The following is a 23,324-nucleotide window of genomic DNA, read 5'->3' as shown; positions in this document are numbered from 1 at the left end:
GCAGAGCCCTGTTTTGCAGGATCTGCCAAGAGACAAATGGCCTTTGACCAATCCCTCTTTGGAGAATTCATCCGACCGAAATGTGTGTAGAATAACATATGGATAAGTTTATTTATTGGCAGCATGATTTGTAATAGTAGAAGATAGAAAATTCTGCCAAGACTTACCAAGATAAAGAGTGGGAAGGCACAAAGAACAAAAAAAGGGACAGGTCTTCAGATTTGGTGGGAATTAAACACGGATATGATGAACAATTTTATAGTGGACATTTTGAAAACTTACATGAAATATATAAATTCCTAGACAACTTTAAAAATTGACTGAAGTAGAAAAGCTGAATTGTCATTAAATACATTAGTATTTACATCATCATGGAATAAACACAAGACTCAGATTTAGAGGTAAGCTCTTCCGTGCTTTCAAGGGACAGATCATCCTAATTTTACCTAAATGCTTCCAGAGAGTCGAAAGAGAAAATGATTCCCAGTTAGTTCCATGAGGCATCATCAGAACAAGGACACCAGAAGGAAGGAAAACTACAGACCAATGTTACTCATAAATGTAGATACAGAAATCTTAAAATATTAGCAAACCCCTTGTAAAATTATAACTAAGATAATATAAATGCAAATGCAAGTACATGGTTATAAGGCTTTACATTATACGTGAAGTGGGAAATACTAACTGAAAAGTAAACTATGGGGTGGGCCACGGTGGCTCAGTGGCAGAGTTCTCACCTGCCATAATGGAGACCCAGGTTCGCTTCCCGGTGCTGCCCATGCAAAAAAAAAAAAAAAGTAGACTATGATAGGCTAAGCATCAATATTGTAATCCTTAGAGCAACTGCTAAAAATAATCCAAAGTCCTATATAGCTAGTAAGTCAGTAGAAAGAATGCAATCCAAAAAAAATAAAACAAATAAAATACTTGAATAAGACAAAAGAAGACAGGAAAATTCTAGCGGGCTCTTTTTTTTTTGGTCAAAATTGTCAAGCTGATGCTAAAATTTATATGGAAATGCAGCAGATCCCAGAACAGCCAAAACTGATTTGAAAAAGAACCAAGTTGGATGACGTATATGACCTGATTTCAAGACTTGTTAGAAAATGACAATAATCAAGACAGTGTATCATTTGCACAAGCACAGACGAGTCAGTCAATGGAACAGAATAGATTCTAGAAAGGGAACACCATAGATGGTTACTTGACCTTCAGCAAAGGTGCTGGGCCAGTCTGAACCTGTGGTGGACCCCAGAAAAGCCAACGTCTTCGCTCCTCATTCAGTATTGCTAGGTGGGAGATTATTGTTTCCATGGAAAGGTGGTTCTCCCTATTCAAGGTGGGGTTGCTTACTGGAGCTCTTTAAGAGGGAACCATTTGGAAAAGGCTTTAGAGCCCACGAAGCAAGAGACCTTTGGAGATGAAGAAGGAAAATGCCCCGAGGGGAGCTTCATGAAACAAGAAGCCAGGAGAAAAAACTAGCAGACATCCCCACATGCCCTTCCAGCTGAGAGAGAAACCCTGAACTTCTTCGGCCTTTCTTGAGTGAAGGTAACCACTTGTTGGTGCCTTAACTTGGACATTTTCATAACCTGGCTTTAATTTGGACATTTTCATGACCTAGAACTGTAAACCTGCAACTTAATAAATTTCCCTTTTTGAAAGCCATCCCGTTTCTGATATATTGCATTCCGGCAGATTGCATACTAAAACAGGTACCAAAAAATAGAAAAGACAGACGCCTATCAGAAGAGGAAATACAAATGGCCAAAAGGCACATGAAGAGATGCTCAATGTCCCTGGCCATTAGAGAAATGCAAATCAAAACCACAATGAGATATCATCTCACACCCACCAGAATGGCCATTATCAACAAAACAGAAAATGGCAAGTGCTGGAGAGGATGCGGAGAAAGAGGCACACTTATCCACTGTTGGTGGGAATGTCAAAAGGTGTAACCACTGTGGAAGGCAGTTTGGCGGTTCCTCAAAAAGCTGAATATAGAATTGCCATACGACCCAGCAATACCATTGCTAGGTATCTACTCAAAGGACTTAAGGGCAAAGACACAAACGGACATTTGCACACCAATGTTTATAGCAGCATTATTTACAATTGCAAAGAGATGGAAACAGCCAAAATCTCCATCAACAGAAGAATGGCTAAACAAACTGTGGTATATACATATGATGGGATATTATGCAGCTTTAAGACAGGATAAACTTATGAAGCATGTAATAACATGGATGGACCTAGAGAACATTATGCTGAGTGAGTCTAGCCAAAAACTAAAGGACAAATACTGTATGGTCCCACTGATGTGAACCGACATTCGAGAATAAACTTGGAATATGTCATTGGTAACAGAGACCAGCAGGAGTTAGAAACAGGGTAAGATAATGGGTAATTGGAGCTGAAGGGATACAGACTGTGCAACAGGACTAGATACAAAAACTCAAAAATGGACAGCACAATAATACCTAATTGTAAAGTAATCATGTTAAAACACTGAATGAAGCTGCATCTGAGCTATAGGTTTTTGTTTGTTTGTTTGTTTGTTTTTGTCTGTCTGGTTGTTTGTCTTTTTTTTTTTTACTACTGTTATTACTTTTATTTTTTTTCTCTATATTAACATTCTATATCTTTTTCTGTTGTGTCGCTAGTTCTTCTAAACCGATGCAAATGTACTAAGAAACGATGATCATGCATCTATGTGATGATGTTAAGAATTACTGATTGCATATGTAGAATGGTATGATTTCTAAATGTTGTGTTAATTTCTTTTTTTCTTTTTTTCTATTAATTAATAAAAAAAAAAAGCCAAAAAAAAAATAGAAAAGAATAGTCTTTTTAGCCAATGGTGCTGAACTGGAGAGGTTGTATAGGAAAAAAAAAAAAAAGAATTTCAGTCCCTCCTCACACCAGATGTAAAAATTAAGCCAACTAGGCCATAAACTTAAACAATGAAGCTAAAACTGTAAAGCTTGTCGAAGGAAGCACAGGACAATGTTTTCATGATATTGGAGTAAACGAATATTTCTTAGACCCCCATAATTTCTTTCTTAGGTACTAACCATAGAAGAAAACATAACCAGCAAGTAGAATTGCATCAAAATTAGAAACTCCTGATTTTCAAAAGACATTCCTTGGCAAGATACAGACTGGAAGAAAATATTAGCAGTTTGTTAGACATCTGACAAAAGACTTCTTTCGTCAAAATAGAAAGAACGCCTGCAATTCAATATAAAAGACACCTCAACAAAAGGTAGGCAAAAGACTCGAACAGGTCCCTCACTAGAGAAAGAAACATGAATGGCCAATAAGCACATGAAAAGAAGCTAAGCATCATTAGTGATTAGAGAAATGCAAATTAAAACTACGAGGTACAACTTCCCACCCACTCAAATGGCTCAAATGAAAACAACGACAATACCAAAAGTTGGTGAGGAGGTGGGGCGAATAGAACTCTCTCAAGCATTGCTGTGGGAGTAAAAAAATGGAACATCTTCTTTGGAAAACTGTTAGCCATTTTCTTATAAGGCCTCAATTCTACCTCTTAACTATTTTGCCCAAGAGAAAATGAAAGTGCATTTCCATGAAAAAAGATCTGTACAAGAACATTCACGATACCCTAAAACAGAATCAACCCAAATGTCCACAAACAGGGGAACGGGCAAATAAACCGTTACAATCATACAATGGATTATTACTCGAAAACAAAAAGGAGCAGAGTGTGGCTCTGTGGGGCGCGGTTACGCGGATGCATGCATCTGTGAAGCCTTCAGGTGGGACGCTTAATACCTGTGCATTTAATTGTTCATAAACAATACCTCAATTTCTTTTTTTAAAAAAGTCAACCTTAAGAGAATGAAAAGATAAGCCTAAAATGTGGAGATGACATTTACAACACATACATCTGACAAAAGATTGTCCTCCAGAGAAACGACATATGAATCAAGAATCAAAATACAAACAGAAGAATCGACAAAAGAATGCAGGAGCAGGCTTCGCACAGGAGAGGGGAAACAGATGGCTGCAAACAACGCTGCTGCCTGGTCCTCATTTATAACGAGGGAGGTGGAAATTAGTGCCACATGAAATGTCCTTTCACGTGCATCAGATTGGCAAAGATCCAAAGGCTGGGCAACATCAAATATTGGGGGAAACAAAGAGGAGTGGGACCTCTCCCACCAGCGCTGGTGAAAATTTAATGTTGTATGATTGTTTTCCCTGCGAGGTTCTCCTCCACTCCTCGTCTATCATTTAGAGGAAGTCTTGTGACCAAAAGATGTGCAAGGATGTTCACGGCAAAAGTATTGTAGTGCCGGAAACAAATACACCCTCCAGGGCCTCATGCACCGCAGTTTGTGGGATACCCTCCGTGGACTAGATACAGGAGTGAAAATAAACTGCAGCCACACACACCAATACAAAAAATCGAACGTAGAGCAAAAGATGCAAGAAAGCTGAATATAGATCAAAAGATCCCTTTTATATAAAATGCTGTTTAGCGATGCATACGTGGATGGTGAAAATAAAAGAGGAAAGCAAATAAGTGATTAGCAGAGTTAGGATAAGGATTATTTCTTGGGTGAATGGGCCTGGGAAAAATGTGCAGGCCTTTTAATATGCTGACAATTTTCCATCTTCTCCAGCAGGCTAAGGAGTTCACGGGTGTTCACTTTGATTCTTCTTTAAGCTGTACATATGCACTTAAATATTTTTGTGTATATATGTATTTCATATTTTTAAAAACAGGTAGAAAGTTAAGTGAGAGAGGCCATCACCAAGGAGCACAGATGGTGCGGTTCCATGCATCCTAAAAGGTCCAGAAGAGAAAAGTCTATAAGGAAAGACGGTGGATCAGTGGTCGCCTGGGGATGGGCAAATCGGGAGGCTGGAGAGTGACCACTAAGAGAGCCGGGTTTCCTTTGGACCTGATGGAAATGCTCTAAAATTGATTGTGGAGATGGTCACACAATTGGAAAGCGGGCATCCAATAAGTGGACATGGGATGGGCAGCTGCTGGGTGGCTGGGTGCAGGAGAGTGAAGAGATGAGTGATGGACATGATGAATGGATGGACAGAGGGTGGACGGATGGGCACGGATGGAAGTCGGATGAGGGTGGGTAGTGAATGGGTGGACAGGAGCAGATGGAGCTAGGGATGTTGTGTAGAGAAGGACTTGAAGTCAACATCTTGTTTTGACCTTTGTCAATCATCCTCCGTCTCTGCGGTGTTTGGAAGGACGCTACCTCCCTGGCCTTCGCTTTCTCGTGGGTGAGTGTGGGTGGGAGATGCATGTGTTCCAACAGTGGATGCCTCCCCGAATGGATGCCCCCAGTGGACACCCCCCAGTGGACACCCCCCAGTGAATGTCCCCCCAGTGGACACCCCCCCAAATGAATGTCCCCCCAGTGGACACCCCCCCAGTGGACGCCCCCCAGTGAATGTCCCCCCAGTGGACACCCCCCCCAGTGGACACCCCCCAGTGGACGCCCCCCCAAGTGAATGCCTGCCCCCCAGTGGACACCCCCCAGTGGACACCCCCCCAAGTGAATGCCCCCAGTGGACACCCCCCCAGTGAATGTCCCCCAAGTGGACGCTCCCCCAGTGGATGCCCCCCCAAGTGACTGTCCCCCCAGTGGACGCTCCCCCAGTGGACGCCCCCCCAAGTGAATGTCCCCCAAGTGGACGCTCCCCCAGTGGACGACCCCCCAAGTGAATGTCCCCCCAGTGGACGCTCCCCCAGTGGACACCCCCCCAAGTGAATGCCCCCAGTGGACACCCCCCCAGTGAATGTCCCCCAAGTGGACGCTCCCCCAGTGGATGCCCCCCCAAGTGACTGTCCCCCCAGTGGACGCTCCCCCAGTGGACGCCCCCCCAAGTGAATGTTCCCCCAGTGGACACCCCCCAGTGGACACCCCCCAGTGGATGACCCCCAGTGGACGCCCCCCCCCAGTGGATGCCATCTCGAGTAAACACCCCCCCCAGTGGACGCCCCCCAAGTGAACGCCCCACCAAGTGGACGCCCCCCAGTGGACGCCCGTCAGCACCTGGCCCGGCCCGGCGCTCTCACCGTCGTAGATCACGGGGCTGTACTGGGTGGTGGACACCAGCGGCTTGTATTTCAGGTCCGTCTTGTCCCCGTAGTGGCCGATGCTGACCTCGAACTGGATGAGGTCCTTGAACTCGGGCATCATGGTGCAGGAGAGAAAGGTGACACACAGCCCGTACTTTAGGCGGCTCTGGTGCATCTAGAACAAAAGCTGGCATGTAATCCAAGGGACCCGCGACACGTGCTGGCCTGTGGCCAGGGAGAGGGGCTGCCGCCTCGGGACTGCCGTGGCTTCCTGCAGGGTGAGCCAGCCCCGCGCCCGGACCCCGTCTCCAACCCTGCCTCGACGCCTAGTGCCTGGTTCGTCCGGGGCAGCTGCTCCTGCCACCGCCCCGCCTTCCTGCAATCGGGCAGGGGCCCTCCTTCTTGGCCAGAGCCACCCCTAGGCTGGAGCTGGACCGCCCCCCCCCCCGCCCTACGCGGAGATGTCCCCTCCTTTTTGCCCAGTGGGGACAGGGGTCGTGGCTGGGTTGACTCCCCACCCCCACCACATGCGCCCCGTCCGCCCTTAGGGCGTCTCCTTCTCGAGCTCCCGCCCCCTCCTTCCCCATTGCCTGCCCCAGCTGCCCAGGGGTACCTCTGTCCCCCCTCCATCCCCTCCTCCTCGGGGACCTCTGCCCATCACGTCAGCCCCTTCTTGTCTCTGTCACCACCGCTGCCTTGGCTCAGCCTCTCTGGTCATAAGCCCTCACCTTCCTTTCCCCACTGGGCCACTGCTGCTTCACACCCGGACTTGTCTCCTTTTGCTTTTCAGCCAACTTTCTGACAAGTGTGGCCTCTGCACGCCATCTCCAGCTTCCCCTCCACCCACACCATCTGGCATCTCTCTGACCCCAGACCACCGGTGGCCCCCATGGATGCCTTCAAGTCCCCCCTTCTCTCTGCTACAGCCAAGACCGCGGACCCCCCCTCGTGCCGTGCTGCCATCCACGGGCTGCCTCTGTGCTGGCCACACACCCATCCTCGACCTCTGACCTGGGGTGATGTGGCTGGCCTCGAGCTGCTGTCGGAGGTGGGTGCCATTGCCTGCCCCGGCTCCTCCTCCCCGAAACACCGTCTTGCCCTGACTGGGTGCCCGAGTGCCCAGCGTTGGGTGGGTTGGTCAGGACCCACGGGCAGGGTTGGGACGGGGCCCCGGGGGGCTCTGCAGGCTTCTCGTGCTCACCTCAACCCTGGTCACCTCCTGGGACAAGTCCTTTATCTGGGTGTCCTGGTAGGGCCTCATCTGGGTGGTCAGCTCCAGGAAGACCCGGCCTCGATAGTCTAAACCGTACTTCACAGACTCAGGGATGTGCTGGGGCCGCATGGGGGGAACCAAGTAAAGGGGTGGGGGGGAGCCGGCAAATCTCCCCTAAGCCCTCTGCGGCCAAGACACATGTGCCCAGCAGCTGCCTCTCCAGGGCTGGCTTGAGAAATAGCAAACTGAACCACAATTCCAGAAAGGAATCTTCCAGAAGCCCCAGACACCTCCGTGGCCCTCCCCTGCAGCCTCAGCCCCCTGTACCCCTCTTCCTTCGTTCCACCTGCCTGCTGGCTCCAAGCCTCCTGCTCCCCACATAGGCCACACCTGGAGGGATGTGGGGCTACTGAGTTCGTTTCTGCAGGGCCCATCTGTCCTCCTGGGCTACAGTGACCAGGCAGAGGCCAGCACATGCACCTAAGAGGGCCACTTGGGGAGCACCCTGGACTGCAGGTGGAGGGGAGCACGTGCACCTCAGAGGGCTGCCTGGGGAGCACCCCAGACTGCAGGTGGAGGGGAGCACATGCACCTCAGAGGGCTGCCTGGGGAGCACCACGGACTGCAGGTGGAGGGGAGCACATGCACCTTGGAGGGCCACCTGGGGAGCACCCCAGACTGCAGGTGGAGGGGAGCATGTGCACCTTGGAGGGCCCCCTGGGAGTACCCCAGACTGCAGGTGGAGGGGAGCACGTGCACCTTGGAGGGCCCCCTGGGAGTACCCCAGACTGCAGGTGGAGGGGAGCACGTGCACCTTGGAGGGCCCCCTGGGAGTACCCCAGACTGCAGGTGGAGGGGAGCACGTGTACCTCGGAGGGCCGCCTGGGGAACACCTCGGAGGGCCGCCTGGGGAGCACCCCGGACTGCAGGTGGAGGGGAGGTGGCCAGTCCATGAGGTGCAGAAGAGAGCCTCCTGAGGCTGGGGGCCCGTCCCTGCTGCACCCCCTCTCAGCTCCTTCCTTTTCCTAGGCCGTCTGAGTCGCGCTCCTGTCATTTCTAGCCAGGGTTGCCAGTGATGGGCCTTTCCCTGGGGACCCCTGCTATTCCCTTGGCTCCCAGCTGAGCTGTCCTGCCAGGCACCCCACCTCGTGCCCACCGCCTGGATGCTTGTCTGTGGGCCTCCCGTCCTCCAGCACCCCCAGGCCGCAGTGCCCCCCACTGCTCCCCGGAGCCCGGATGAGCAGCTTACCGCACCTTCCTCTTGGACCCTGAAAGGCGCCTTCTTACCCCCGCGGAGAGTCAGGAAGCTGGGCCCGAAGCAGGGCAGGAAGCCCGAATAACTCCCTGGAGGGAGAGGGGGAGGGGGAGAGGGCGGAGCGGGGCGGGGGGCGGGGCTGAGAAGGCGGGCGGGGGGGGGGGGCAGAGGCGGGGCCGGGCTGGCCGGGGGGTGGGGGGGGGGGGTGGGGGGCGGGGGGGGGTGCTGGGAGCCCAGGGTCCCTTGCCTTCGGCCTCGGAGCCCGTAGAGGAGATCTGGCTGAGCAGCAGGCGGGCCGTCCCGATCTCTTCCCCCGAGTCCTTCCTGGTGCTGGGGGGAGACGCAGCCTGCAGGTCCCGCTCGCAGCCCCCGGGGCCGCCGCCCCGCCCGGGCGCTCACCAGTCCACCACGCAGAACTTGATGTAGCTGGAGAGGCAGGGCAGCTGCGGGCAGAGGGCTGTGGGTCCCCAGGAGGGCCGGCGGGCAGCTGGGATCCCGGGCGTGGCGCGGTCACCAGCAGCTCCGAGAGGGGCGGCCCCGCATCGGCGGACAGGGTCCAGGCCCTGGGGGGGCCCCTGCTGTGTCCCCCGGCGGCCAGGGGGTCTGACTGCGGGGCCACCGGCCACATGGACGGCCAGGGCGTCTGACTGCGGGGCCACCGGCCACCGCGTGAGGGTTTTCACATGGACGGTTTCATTTCAAAGCAGCTACCGCAGCTGCCCCTCTGGGGGGGCTGCTTTGTTTGGGGGCGTCCTGGGCCGCATGGCCGCCCTCAGCTCCAGGAGGGGCCCGTTACCACCCCCACATCCAGAGGGGAGCCCGGCGGCCAGGCGGAGGCCTCCGCTCCCGGACCCCCTGCCCCAAGCTGAGGGGACAGTCCCGGCTACGGGTGGGAGGAGGGGGCCGGACCCGGGCGGGTTGGCACCTGGCCGCCACCCTGCCATCAAACAGCTGCAGACAGAGGGGAGCGGCTGTGGCCTGGGGGCCCTCCCCCAGCTGGCCCCCTGCTCTTCTTACAGGGGTCGGGGGGCATGGGGGGGACCCCACCCAGTTCTGAGTGTCCATCCCTTCCCTCCCATGTGACGGTGGCCACTGGGGTTGGGGACAGTGGGGAGAGGACTTCCCTGCCTAGCAGTGGGTGACTGTCCCAGGCTAAGGAGGGGGGTGGACAGGACAGGAGCCTGCCCCAGGGCAGGGGGGGAGTCCTGGCCTGGGCCCTGGGCACCCACAGAGCCCAGACTGGGGGCCAGGGTGGGGGTGGCCAGGCCCGCTCACATCTCCCCCCTCCAGGATCTGTAAACTTGCCCTGGGCTGGACAGGTAAGGGTGGGCTCGCAGAGGCGGGTGGGGGAGCGTTCGGAAAGGGTGACATCAGCCCCATTCTGCATCCAACGTGAAGTGGAGGTGCCTGGGGGGTGCAGGGCCCGGCAGCGAGCTGGGGGGCAGCTGGGGGACAGGGAGTGGACCGGGCAGGCCTCGTGGGTGTGCTTCCGGAGGGGTGGCACATGGCAGGACACTGTGGCCGTGACCGACCCACGGGTCACACGCCAGTTCACGATGGGGAGAAACACACAGGGCGGCCGGGGCGGGGGGCCAGGAGCCCGGGGTGCTGAGTGTCCCGTGTCCTCGCCACGCCTCTAGCCCATCGCCCAGGGCCTTTGCCTGGACGGCAGGACAGTCTATTCCCAGGAAGACGGGCCCTGGCGGGTATTTTAACGCGGGCAGAAGGGCAGGCTGACGCGCCCGGGGTTCGCCGGTCCCGCCCGCTCGGCTCTTTCTGGTTGTGGGTAGCAAGTTCCCCCCGGGCCCCCCCCCCCGCCCCCGGCAGCGCCTCTCCTGCCCCGGCCGCACCTGGATCGGGAAGGTCAGGATCTGGTTCCAAATCGGGTTGTCCGTCTGGGTCAGCGTGTAAGTCTTGAGCTGGGAATGTCCCGGGGCAGGTCAGCACCGGCCGACCCGGCCCCCGCCCCCAGCCCCGCCCCCCGCCCATCCACCCCTGCCGGCCCCCGGCCGCTCACCCCCGACGGATCCCGCCCATCCCCTGACGGTCTCTGCCCATCCACCCCACCCTCCTGGCCCAGCCCCCCGGAGACCCCTGCCGGGAGCGCAGAGCTCAGCGCACAGCCCTTGGCCTGAGACCCCCGGCAACTTCTCAGCGGCCATGGTCCCGCCCGTTGGGCCTCTGCCAGACTACTAACTCTGTCCCCCAGACCAACTTCCAGCTGACTTCAGTTTGGAGGGGACAGAGGGTTTCCTGGCTGTAGTATACTCGCACACATGGTAGATTTTGTAAGAAGGACGCTCTGATCCCCTGGGAAAGGTGGGCAAGGACAGAGCTGGAAGCAGCGGCTCGTGATGGCACACCCCTTTTAAAAGCCTTAATGGACTTCATTTTTGAAACCTAGCCTTTTCCTGAGCCATCGCATCTGGGAAATTAAGGGTTCAATGGACTGTTTAAACTTTTTAATGCATAAGTAAGATAAACACAGAAATATCACTATTTAAAAACGCCTGCCTGCCAGCCTCCACCCTAGGGCCTCTTGTCCAGCTCCGTGGGGATCCAGGCCTCGCCTGGGGAAATGAAAACTCTGTGCCATGCTCTCAAAGCTCGGCCACACGTTCCAGGACACCCCTGCCTCCGCAGGGTGGGAACCAGGTGCCCCCCTTGGTTCCCAGAATCAGGTGGAAATGCGGTGTGGGAATTCCAGGACGGACCTGTCCGACCAACCCAGCGGGCTTCCAGCTGCGTGTCCAGGCCACAGGCTGGGCGCCAGGGCCCGGGGCTGCCGCAGGGTCCCTGTCACCCCCTGGGACGTCTGTTTGGACGCCGGCAGGCGCAGCTCTGGGGTACGGGGTGGATGCAGCGTGCTCCCCGCTCACCATCCCTGGGGTCCTGCCCCCACCCCGGCTGCCCCCTGCTCACTCTTTCCTACTGGCCTGAGACCCTTCACACTTGCCTTTTCCCCCACGAGTTCCACCTCCAGCATAGGGTTTGCCAAGTGCTTCTTCTCTAAACGAGATGTAAAGCCTTGAGATGGGAGTATTTGGGGGAGGGGGAGCCAGTGGCGATGAAGAAGAGCTGAAGTCCCTCCCCCCACGACTCGGCCCGGTGCCCTCCACCCCGCTACCTGCCAGGGGGAGGGACGGGTCAGGGGCTTTGAACAACAAACCTGGGGGATCCAGCCACACCCTAGCCCAGCCAGACCCTAGCTTAGCGTCAGGCAGAGAGGGTGCCCCTGGGTGGGGCGCCTCGGGGCCCCTGCCTCCCCAGGCCCCCACTGACTGAAGTGCAGGTCCTCGGCGCAGTAGATGAAGAACTGCAGGTGTGCCGTGCTGCTGGCCACCGCGACGGACTTGAAGAGCTCCAGCTCCTTGTCGTCGGCCTCGTAGGCCACCCTCTGATCCACCTGGACCGCCGCAGAGATCATGCCAAGCCGCGCGACCCCCGCCGGGCCCAGGGGAGACCAGCGGCCGCGTGGTGGCCCAGGGGCGCCCCAGGACGTGGGCGGGGTGGGGCGGGGCGGCTCACCGGGGCCTGGTCCCCCACGCCGAGGACGCAGAGGGTGACTTTCAGGTACCCCCTGATGCCACTGCTGGGGTTGTCCGGCTGGCAGAGACCCAACCACTTCCGCTGGATCGCGTGGCCTGGGGAGGGCAGAGGGGGCTGCGGGAGCCCAGGCGCAGGGGACGGGGGGGCGGCTCCTCGATGCTGGTGCCCAGCAGATGGCCGCGGTGGGGGGAAGCGGGATCCCTCCTGCCACCAAGCGTGAGGCTCCCAACACTTTCCGTGAGGAACGAGGAACCCTGTTCCCACGTGGGGACCCCGCCGTCACCCACCTGGCCTGGAGGCGGACACCGGAGACGCCCCAGCCCCACCCTCAGCCCGGCATTAGGCCCAGCGGGAGCTTCAGCTCACACCTGACTCTCCCACGCGGCCCTGAGAGCAGACAGCCAGCCCGAGGCGGCAGTCCGCATGGCATCGCACTCAAGGACGGACTCCGAGTGTTGGGTAAAATATAATCTGCAGCCTAATACCCTCCCCCCATAGTGAACAGATGGGGATTTAGAGGGGTTTGAGGTTCTCCACAGAAGACACACATACCTGCAACAGCCAATACCTACCTGGAGAATGGTAGACAAACCCAACATCTGTCTGGAAAAACAAGAGTTGGGTGAGGATTAGCTGGGGCCTCCAACCAAGACCTGCAACACCAGTAAACACAATCAAAGGCTGCCTTCAACCTCTGCACTGACCCGGGGGCAGGTGCAGCAGCACCTCACCCGGAGAGAAGGGTCTGGAGCCCCATGACCGCTCAGCAGGGAAGCCTGCGTTGAAAGGGTCCCTCTGCACCGAGCTGCCCCGCCCAGCCCGGCCCCAGAGCCTGGGGAGGAGAGACTCAAGTCTGGAGGTGGCCGAGCTGGTGGGTCTCCCTTTCCCTGGGAGGTGATGCGGGACCGGAGGGGCTGTGGGTAAGGCACCCCAAGGCCCTCTGGCCGCCCCAGGGACCCGGCCTGAAGGACCAAAGAACAGCCCCTGATTCGGCATGACCGCCTGGGTCAAACAGGCAGACTAATTATAGATCCAACCCCAAAAGCACTATTAATCAATTGGACTCGATCAAAATGTAAATCTTCTTACTGGAAGACTATTAAGAGAATGAAAAGTCATATGCTGGAAGCAACAGCTGCAAATCTGATGTCTCATAAAGCACTGGTCCCAGAATATACAAGGAACACTCAAAACTCATGAAGAAAACAGAAATGCCAGTGAAAATGAGCAAAAGATCTGAACAGACCCTTCACCAGAGAAGATAGACAGATGGCAATAGGCACCTGAAGAGATGCACAGCTAGTCATCGGGGAAATGCAAATCAAATAAAAACAAGGGACCACGACACACCATCAGAATGGCTAAATGTAAAAAACAACACAAGAGGCAATACCAAGAGTTGACGAGAATGTGGAGCAATATATAAAATATATATGATGATCATGGGAATATAAAATGGTAAAAACTGTCTGGAATTTTAGGGAAAAAAAAACTGCTGGCAATTTTCTTTAAAAATTAAACATACATCTACTGTGTGATCCAGCCATTCCACGTCTACATATTTACTGGGGAAATTAAAGCATATACTCCTACTAAGATTTGCACAGCAGCTCTATTCTGCTAGCCAAAATGTTCATCTATAGAAGAATGGATAAACTGTGGTATATCGATACGATGGAATACTATGCAGCAATAAAAAGGAGTGAACTACTGATAAACCAACAACATGGTTGAGTGTCAAAATAATTATATTGAGTGAAATGAGCCAGAGCAAATATATACATACTGTGTGATTTCACTTATATAAAACTCTTGAAAAATGTAAAGCAATCCCTAGTAACAGAGAGCAGATGGCTGTCGGTGGTTGCCTGGGGATGGAAAGGGGTGGGGTGGAAAGGAAGGATTTCAGAGGGGCACAAGGGACTTTTGGGGGAGATAGATATGTTATCTGACCATGGTGATGGTTTCAGTGGGGTAGACATTTGTCAAAATGTATCAAACTGCACACATTAAATACATGCAACTTATCGTATGTCAGTTAGACCTAAGCAAAGCTGTAAAAAAGCAAACAAAACAAAACTCCGTCATGCCTAATGAAGCTGTAGACATGGACTGGATCAATAACAGAGGTTAATGACACACAAGGAGAGGCAGATGGATGTCCTGCCAAAATCATCTTGCTGGAAAACTGAAGCTGAGTCTCATTAAGCCTCTAGGTGGGAAATACCAGGACAGAAGGACACAATAAATGACCCCCTGAGGATGCAATTAGCAAAATCCAGACCAGGGAAACGCCACAGGACAAACACTCCAGTTTCTTTAAAAAAAAAAAATGTTAAAAGGACCAGCAGAATAAAAGAGACCTAAAATGCATATTCAGCAATAGCAGCGAATGGTTTTGCATCCTGATTTGAACTGTAAAAAGAATCGATGATACAATTAGGGCATTGTATCTAATTGTATCAATCTAATGACTAGATGTGTATTGTGATCCTGGAATTATAAAGGGTTTTAGATGTGATGATTGAATTGTTTTATGCTTCATAAATCTCTATGTTGTAGAGATTTAAATATTTAAAAATACGCCTGAGATTTGATTCAAAATAACTTGGTGTCAGGTGGGTGGAGGTGTACAGAAAACGCAGCTGTCCGTGAATTGTGAAGCTGAGTGACCTCACACCTCCCCTCTCTCCACCTTGCTGTATACTTGAAATTTTCCATACTAAAAAGTAGTTTTTAAAAAAATAGATCTTGGTCAAATCCAGCTTTTCCCTGACCTCTATAACTTGTTCAATAGTTCATATAGTCATTGGTCATTTTCTGGAAACTGGGCAGGGGCCTTTGTAAACCGTGCAAAAGCACACCTGCCACATAACCTCTCCTGAATGCCTTAATTTTGAGCAGCAGCTTCATTTGTGGGTGAGATGGGTGAGGAGCAGCGAACACCTGACAAGTGCTCATTACCAAAAGGGAACTTTTATTTGTCCCAAATTTGCCTTTCTCAAGGGTGGTGCCCTGTCATGGTCAGGTTCATGTGTCAACTTGGCCAGGTGCTGCCCGCTTGTCCAGTCGGGCAAGTGCTGGCCTGTCTGTTGTGATGAGGACATTTCATGGACTTAAGTCATGATCACGTCAGCTGCATCCACAGCTGACTCCATTTGCAGTCAGCAAAGGGGAGTGTCTTCTGCCATGAGTGATGCTTAATCTAATCACCAGAAGGCGTGTAAGGAAGATTCAGAAAAAACAGTCACTCTTATTCCTTCTTCTGCCAGCCAGCCTCTCCTGAGAGTTCACTGAGGACCTTCCTTGGAGCTGCCAGCTCGTGGCCTGCCCTACAGAACTTGGATTCTTACATCCCCACAGTTACGTGAGACACTTGTATAAATTTTATATTTACAGATATCTCCTGCTGATTCTGTTTCTCTAGAGAACCTTAGCTAATACATGCCCTTTTCCAAAGGTGGCCAGATTTAGCACATCAGGTGCAGAACGTTAAATTCGAACTTCAGGTAAACAATGAGAACTTTTTTAGTATAAATACGTCCCAGGCAATATTGGGTGGGAAGACATATATTATTGGGGTTGTACTCGCAACTGTAAAAGTATTCATTGCTTATCTAAAATTCAGATCTGAGTGGGGATCCTGCATGAAATCTGGCACCCCCAAATTTCCTTGCTCTTGGGGGGTCTGGGGAATCTCCACTGAGCATGCCGTCACCTCTCAGGCTGCAGACCAAATCGTTATACTCTGTCCTCACAGGCAGCAACCTTTCTCCAGGTTTCTGCAGCTTTCTGGAGCCCCTGCTTCCATGTCTGCCGTCCTGGAGGCAGACGTTAAACCGGGTCCCGGGACCACGGGGTGGGGGATAGAACAAGGCGCAAGTGCAGTCGCAAATGTTGCCTGTGTCACCCTCATGGCAGCCCCGCGACTTTGCAGATGGGACAGTCCACTGTCCACACCACCCACCCTGCAGGTGGTCAGGAGCTGGTCTCTGACGCAGCCATCGAAGCCCCTTCCCCGACGCCAGGGCCAAGGAGGTCAGAGCCCGTCACAACCTCCCCTCTGCATGGCGCTCACCTGGAACCTCCCGATCTCTCTGTTGGGTCTCATCGTGAAGAAGTTCATCACCTGCAGGGGAGTTCCCAGAAAAGCTGGATTATCGGGCAACTCGCTTTCCCCCTCGGCCACCAGCAGTGAGGGGCGGGGGGCTAGTGAGGACACGTGGAGGACCCCCGGACCCACTGAGCGCTCACTAATGGTCGGACACATGCCCAGAAGTTTTCTCATCAATTCTGAGGGACCCTGTAAGCTTCGGGTTCTTATTCCGTTTTGACTAGTGGGGACACTAAGGCTCAGAGTAGACACATCGCTCGCACCAGGCCAGCACCCAGCAAGGGGCTGCACTCAGCTCTCTCCGGCAGCTGCTCTCTCAGCAGTTTCCTGGGTTCCTGCCTCCCCAAGAGCCTCCTGTTTCTCCCGAGCCCTGTGCTGGGCACTTAGTGGGGACCTGTCACTGTGGGTGTGGGTGCCCTCTGGTCAGGGAACCCAGTGTCCTGGCCAGAGGGGTCCTGTGGTGCTTGGGAAGGGGCTGCCTTGCTCAGCCCAGGACCTGCCATCTCTGCAACGCTTGTTGAATGAATGAATGAACGGGGACTGTAGGCTGCAGGGTGAAGGGGATGAGAGAGGTTCTGCCTTGGGGTAAGAATGACAACGTGAAGGGACCTGGCTGTCAGCGTGGGGCTGGGGCCGAGGGGCTCCTGTGTGGAGGCTGAGCAGGAAAGCACACCCAGCAGACGTCTCACCTGGATTAAAATGGTCTCATCAAAGAACTTGGCAGGAACTTCACGGAAATTCTGGAAGAAGGTCTGAGAGGACGGGGCGGGCGGAGGGGGAAGAACTAGTAAACCCAGGACTAGTAAACCCGGAGCTGCTCCCCCACGTCACCCATGCAGCAGCTCACCCCCACCTCGCGCTCCTCTGCAGGGGCAGTTTCTGCCCAGGGGTGGCCAAGGCCCGGCCAGCTGCCCCTGGGTGGCGAACTGAGCACCCAGTCCCAACGGCAGCCGCACCCTCCTTTCCCAAATGCCCGCCTGGGGATGCCCATCTCCTCCCTGACACCTCCAGTGACCCGAGAGCCCCGCGAGGAAGGACAGCTCAGCCTGCAGCCCCTTCCAGCCACCTCACGTGGACTCGCGCTGTCCCCTCAGCTCACCAGTCACGGTCCTGCTGACCAGCCCCAGCTGCTTTTTGCTTCCTGGACTTTGCAAATGCCATCCTCTCTCTAGATTTACACCCCTAGCCCTGGCGGATTCTTCAGGACCCCCACTCCCCTCCCTGCACCCTGGGCGCTTCTCTATTCACCAGTCCACCCAGCATCGCCGAGGGGCACCGAGCGTGGCCAGGGGCAGCCGGAGCCTGGGCTCCAGCAGTGACGAGTCGGATGCAGTACCCCCCTCCTCGCTGGACCGAGGCTCCGGACGCCCACCGGGCCCCGTGACCTGGAGGGGTTTGGGTGCCGGGCCCCCCGCCAGGTCACCCCATCACCTCAAAGGCTGGTGTCCAAGGCATTCGGGGCTACCCCCCAAGGCCACATGCAGAGTGGGGCCCCTCGGCGCCCAGGGCCGGGGCTCACCTCGTTGAAGAAGGGATTGTTGCCCGACTTGATGCGTGTGTGCTGCTGCTGCTGCCCCACGGCCACCCGCACCACCGGCCTGAGGTTGTTTCCCAGGAGCTGGCGGGCCTCAAACACCCTCACACGGACCTGCCAGGGACAGGAGGACACGGGGGGCCTCGGCCACTCCCGCCCCTCCGGTCAGTGCCCACCCCCAGCACTGAGTTCAGGCAGATGTGGGCCCGGGAGCGGCTCAGGGGGCGGACGGGTTCTGGGGTCAGGGAGTCGGGGTTTCGCCTGAGGACACTGGGCTGGCATGTGGGAATGACCGCTGTGCAAGAACACGCTGGCCAAAGAGCGGACAGGGGAGGGCCAGGGGCCGGGAGTTCAGGAGGGGCTTGGCCATGTGGTCCGGGGACGTTATGGTGGGCACTCGGGCCAGCGAAGTGGCCATGGCAATGGAGAAGCAGGAGTGGTCAGTGGGTGCTAATAGCAGGAGCTGGCCATAGCCTGGATGGCTGCAGGGGGCAGGGTGGGCAAGCACAGGCTGTGGGGCAGGCTGCGGGCGGGCTGGGGGCGGGCTAGGGGCAGGCATCACCGTGGCAGAAACATTCTGTCACAGGCCACAGGGAGGCTGGGGTTGGCGGAACCCCCAGCAGAGACCGTGTGCGCCCCCACGGGTCCCCTCCCACTCTGCTCAGCACTGCCTGTGCCCCGGCCTAGCCTTGCTTTCAAGGGCTCCTGGGGACTTGGAAGGGGCAGGGTCCAGGCCTTAGCCCTCATGCCGGGTGTGGCCGTGGCTCCCCAAGAGCAGAGGGTATGGAGAGGGTCTGAGCGCCGACCCTCCAACCCAAATTTGTGAGGGAGGGGACGGCTGGCCGTCCTGGCCAGGCTGTCGGCCACTGACAGCCTTGCACCCCAGGAAGCCCACCTGGAAGTCCTGAGGCCTGGAGGACAGAGGCCGGTGCTCGGCGGAGCCGGGGATCATCACCTTCTGCCTTGCCAAGTCTCTGGCAATGAGGCCAAGGGCGCGCTCATCCCCTGGGGGCCAAAGGTGTGCTCATCCCCTGGGGGCTGGCCAGGTGGGCCTCAGACGCTGATCTGGGGGCTGTGAGCCTCCCTTTCCCCTGTGCTCATTCCAGCCTCGTGGCGAATGCGGGACTGAAAGCATAGCTGAGGGGCCCGGGGGGGTATGTGTCCTCTGCAGCCCATCGGAGGCTGTCTCGGTGACGAGTGGACATCTGGTGGTGACCCATGGCCTCAGCCAGGGGTCTGAAGAGCTGGTTTCTCGGCCCCCGTAGCTCCCAGGGCCCCTCAGCTGGTCACGTTCCCTCTGGCAGCCCTGGGAAGGGTCTCGACAGCCTTCAGGTGGGTGTGGGGCAGGGCAGGGCAAGCTCGGGGAGGGTCATACCTGTCTGGATTTCCTGGTCGGTCATGTGGGCCACCTGTAAGGTGACAGTGCACTGCAAGGCAAAGCCGGGGCGTGAGCCGGCTCTGTGGCCCCGCAAGTCCCAATCCCTCAACCTGGCTCGGCTTCCTGGGGGGAGACGCTGGCCAGGGGACCAGGCCATATGCTGGGGCCAGCGCAGTCTGTGGTGGGTGGAGCTTTAAACTGGTCAGGTGAGAGCCATGAGTTCGGGGGGTGGGATTCGAGAATAAAGGAGCCATGAAGAGGATAGGTGAGGAGGAGAGGGAAGGAGATCCACTGAGGCCGGCGGCTCTTTCTCTAGCCCAAATCTCATTTCCGCCTGTGACTTCCTGCCTCTGAGCACCGTGCTACCCGCGGAGGCTGCCCACCATCGCCAGAACTCGCCCCCAAGCGCCCCTATGAGGCGGGGTCAGCTCACAGCTCACCAGCACAGACCCTGAGGCCCTGTACCTCTTGGCCCCACCTGCCCGCCCGGCCTCACCTGTCAACCTCCCTGATGCCCAAAAAGGCCCCGTCTTCCTCCAGACTTCTGCCCCCTGCCCGGACGGTCCCTTTCTTGTCCTGGGCTCCAGGTCCCTCTCGGACATGGCCTCCCCTCCCGAGCCTGCCCTCCCCGCCGTCCCGGCCTGGCCTGCGGCCTGTGTGCCGGGGCCCCGCCCCAGAGGGAGGCTGCGGCGGAGGGACGGGGCGCGGCCGGGTGGGGGCCGGAGGGATGGCAGGTGGGGGCAGGGCCCCGGCTCCCCCCAGCCTGCCTGCCCGGCCGCCCGGGGCGCTCACGTCGGTGGGCTGCATGGCGTGGTTGAGCAGGACCAGGTCCTTCACGAGGAGCACCTCCCTTGGCCGCTCCACCAGGGGCTTCAGCAACACTGTGGCCAGGCCCATGAACCTGGGGGCGAGGCAGGGCTGGGGCCCGGTGGGGGAAAGGGGGGCCCTTGCCGCCCCGCGTGGGGCTTTCTCCAGGGGCGGCGTCCCCCCGCCGCCTGGGGAGGCAGGAGGAAGAGAGCAGGGCGGCGGGGCTTCTGCCCTTCCCGGACCCCCTCCCTGGGCGCCACCCCCGGGGCCTTGTCCTGGGAATCATGACTGGGAAGCTGGGGGGCAGGGGGCACTGGGATGGGGTCCAGAGAAGCAGAGATGCGATATTCCGCAGCAGGGGCGGGGTTCCGGGCTCCCAGTCCAAGCACCTGCGGACGCCCAGCCCCCGCCCCGGCAGGTGCACCCCGGGTTTTGCATTGGCTGTGGGGTGCTGAGCTGCGGTGGTTTGGAGGCAGCAGATTCAGCACCTGCTCGGCCACTGTCAGGGCCCCTCGGCCTCACCTTTCTTTCCGTTTTGAGCTCAGGTCTCGGAGGATGAGCTGCAGGAAGGCGTCTTCTTCCAGGGGGCGCGTCCAGAGGGACCAGACCAGCGTCTGTGGGGGGCACGGAGGTCAGCGACCTCCCCCGACCCCCAGGCCAGCCCAGCCCATCCTCCCGGAAGCACAATGGGCCAGCCCCCTCGCCTCCAAAACTGCGAAGCCGCCCTCATACCCCATCTCCTAAGCAGGTGTCCTTTTGCTGCCTGTCACCTGGACCCCCGCGGCTTAAGCTGCACGGGGAGCCTGGACTCCACTTGGGCCTCTGGGAATATTGGGGTGGGCCTGGCAGCTGGGCCATGCCACCCACCCCAGGCTGGGGAGAAGGGCCAAGAAGAGCTGTGGGCAGGTGTGGCATCCCAGGCCCAGACGCCCCGGCCTGGCAGGGACCCGTGTCCCCTGCCCGCTCCCCAGGCCGCCGGGCCCTTCCCGCTGTTGGGTGGCCGTCTGCTTTTGGGGCCCTGCCTGGTGAGCCGTACCTCATCCCATACAGGGTTATTTCCTTCCACCATGCGCGTCCTCTTCTTGACATCTGCGGAGACACCAAAGGGCGACACGTGGCAGGACGCACTCCCCAGTCGGGGTTAGAGTGGGGTTCAGGGAGGTGGGGTGCACCGGGAACTTCAGGTTCATGCTGCCGTTCGAGTCTACATCTTTTCTTTTCTGGGGGTTTTGAGATTTCTCACTTTTTATAAGCGTGGCCTTGTCACCTTGTGTTTCGAAACAAACGGTGTCACTTTTTTTGTGGCAGGCACATATTTCTTAGTCGCCTTGCAGCCAAGTGGGGCCAGCGGCCAGTGGGTATTGGAGCAATATCTGCCCCAGCCAGGCATGGCTCCTGAAGTGTCCGACAGGATTCTCTGTCTCCCTTCTGCCCACCCCAGCCGTGTCTGCCCGGGCGGTGACAGGGCCACCCTGCTGGCCTTCACTCAGCAGTGAGCCACGCAGGGCTTGGCAGGCACCAAATGCAGACTGTTGTGTCATTGTGTTAAACCGCTGAGATGTAGGGCACCCCAAGACTCAACTAAATTTAAGGGCACCTCCCATGGAATGGCTTGTAGCTCCCTGCTCCAAGCACGAAACTCAGTCCCCCCCACCTCCGAGAGATCTTTAACACAGGATGGTCTACAGAGCTGCAAAAGGACCCTCAACTTGCCACCCCACTTTGGGGTGAGCACGTGCTGCAGGCATGACGAGAAGGCCTGCAGGGTGGGACCTGCCCAGTCGTGATGTGCCACCTTAGACTTGGTGGCAGCTCCGGGTCACCTGGGGTCTGGGTTTTAGGCACGTTTGTAGGAGTGATTCCTGGAGGGCGGATGTGGTGAGCACATGGGGGCCGGCAGGCCGCTGGCAATCGGGGTGCAGGGCTGCCAGGGCCTTCCAGGCTAGATGCACGGTCAGTCATCCTTTCCCTGCCTGCAAACTCAGGGGGTCCCTGTCCATTGCCCGGGAGCCCAAGTGTGGTCCCGCGCAGCAAGTAGCCTCACGGGAAGGAGAGAACCTTAAAGCCCTTTCAGTGTCTGCTCCCTTCCCTTCCTGCCCGACGGTGCTGGGCCTTCTGCTCCCTGCACCCCCTGGAGCCCCCTGTTTCCCTCGCTACTCCAGGACTTCTGCTAAACCATCTGCTCATCTCACCCCCTCGCAAAGCCTTCCGCCCCTCCCCACAGACTCCTTGGACTTTTTTCCTTATCGAAACGAAAAGGAGGGAGCATTGTCCTCACCCCCCGCCCGTCACGTCTGTGAAAATGCTGTGCAGATGGTAAAGCTTATTGAAAAGTCCTTGGAATTACTGGGAAATTGCTAGAAACTGTACTGGAGAGCTGCACGTACGTTTTGTTTGTCAGCCCTTGTCACCATGCTCGCAGGTCCTTTTTAGTCTTTCACCCACAGGTCCCAGGCAGGGTGGAGGGAGCCTGAGCCCTCACTCCTCCCTGGCCAGGGGCCAGCGGGCAGTGGACAGCACAGCCCGGCCCGGCGGGAGACACGTGTAAGGAACCGAGGGGCCTCGACCCCGTCTTTGGGCCCCACGCGCCCCCTGTGCCTCCCCCTCGGGGTCCCACTTCTCACCTCGGAAGTAGACGGTGATGGAAGGGCTGGGCGGGGGGCTCAGCGGCGGGGACACCCTGGCCGACTCCACGAGCAGCCGCAGCATGGCTGGGCGTCAGGCCGCGCCTCGGCCTCCTCAGCAGTCCACAGCTCCTCGCAGTGGACTTCTCTGGGGCCTGGTCGCCTGGCAACAGAAAGGGATGTCACAAAGGGGGTAAGGGGGTGGGAGCAGCAGGGACACAAGAGACCAGCGAGTGCCCAGGCCAATGACCGTCAAAGCGCATGGTGACAAGTAGTCACAGCGCGGGTTTCAGAGTTTGGTACGACTCACCGTTCCACAATTGCAGATTTTCCCTTCTAGCTGCTCCAGAACACTGGAGGTTAAAAGTACTATCAATGTAATGATTCAGCAGTCACATTCACTCGTTAAATCCTATGTTTTCTGTTATACCTCTGCCCTCTCCTTTGATCCTTCTCCCAGTCTACAGGGGTCTTTGGGCAATGCCCATTCTAACCTCTTCATGTGGATGATGGGTGTTGATGATAAGGGATGGGGGATGCAATTAGTTGATAATCTCAGAAAGGCGGGTCCCTCTGGGTTTCAGGATTTATCTGGCCTAGGAACCCTCTGGAGCTTATAGTTTTCAGGAAAATAAACATAGTACAAGAAACTTCTATAGAATTTCAGTTAGAGCCCTCGGTGTTCTTAAGAGTTAATGGAAATTATGTTGGTTGGGGTTGGGCAAACCATGGTAATTAGCAATGTCTAGCTGAAGTGTGCATAAGAGT

The 23,324-nt window shown here is 56.3% G+C and overlaps 1 protein-coding gene across 1 annotated transcript in view; it reads right to left on the bottom strand.

Moving 5' to 3' along the window:
* FER1L5 (fer-1 like family member 5) overlaps positions 1-22,704 on the bottom strand; it is a 41,415-nt gene extending 18,711 nt beyond the window's left edge. The window contains exons 1-19 of the mRNA XM_077134719.1: positions 22,557-22,704; positions 20,969-21,021; positions 20,455-20,546; positions 19,918-20,026; positions 19,123-19,174; positions 18,643-18,752; positions 17,733-17,861; positions 16,903-16,965; positions 16,178-16,228; positions 12,672-12,702; positions 12,079-12,194; positions 11,833-11,956; positions 11,507-11,559; positions 10,401-10,469; positions 8,950-8,993; positions 8,798-8,880; positions 8,545-8,639; positions 7,284-7,412; positions 6,080-6,257 (exon numbers count right to left, since the gene is read on the bottom strand). Coding sequence (XP_076990834.1) covers positions 6,080-6,257; positions 7,284-7,412; positions 8,545-8,639; positions 8,798-8,880; positions 8,950-8,993; positions 10,401-10,469; positions 11,507-11,559; positions 11,833-11,956; positions 12,079-12,194; positions 12,672-12,702; positions 16,178-16,228; positions 16,903-16,965; positions 17,733-17,861; positions 18,643-18,752; positions 19,123-19,174; positions 19,918-20,026; positions 20,455-20,546; positions 20,969-21,021; positions 22,557-22,641 — 1,666 coding nt within the window. The 5' untranslated portion in view covers positions 22,642-22,704. The remainder of the gene's footprint in view (positions 1-6,079; positions 6,258-7,283; positions 7,413-8,544; positions 8,640-8,797; positions 8,881-8,949; positions 8,994-10,400; positions 10,470-11,506; positions 11,560-11,832; positions 11,957-12,078; positions 12,195-12,671; positions 12,703-16,177; positions 16,229-16,902; positions 16,966-17,732; positions 17,862-18,642; positions 18,753-19,122; positions 19,175-19,917; positions 20,027-20,454; positions 20,547-20,968; positions 21,022-22,556) is intronic.
* Between the last annotated feature and the right edge of the window lie 620 nt (positions 22,705-23,324).

This window comes from Tamandua tetradactyla, chromosome 17 (genome assembly GCF_023851605.1).
Source record: "Tamandua tetradactyla isolate mTamTet1 chromosome 17, mTamTet1.pri, whole genome shotgun sequence".
In the NCBI taxonomy this organism is placed as follows: Eukaryota; Metazoa; Chordata; class Mammalia; order Pilosa; family Myrmecophagidae; genus Tamandua; species Tamandua tetradactyla.
This window is presented reverse-complemented; position numbering and strand designations above follow the sequence as displayed.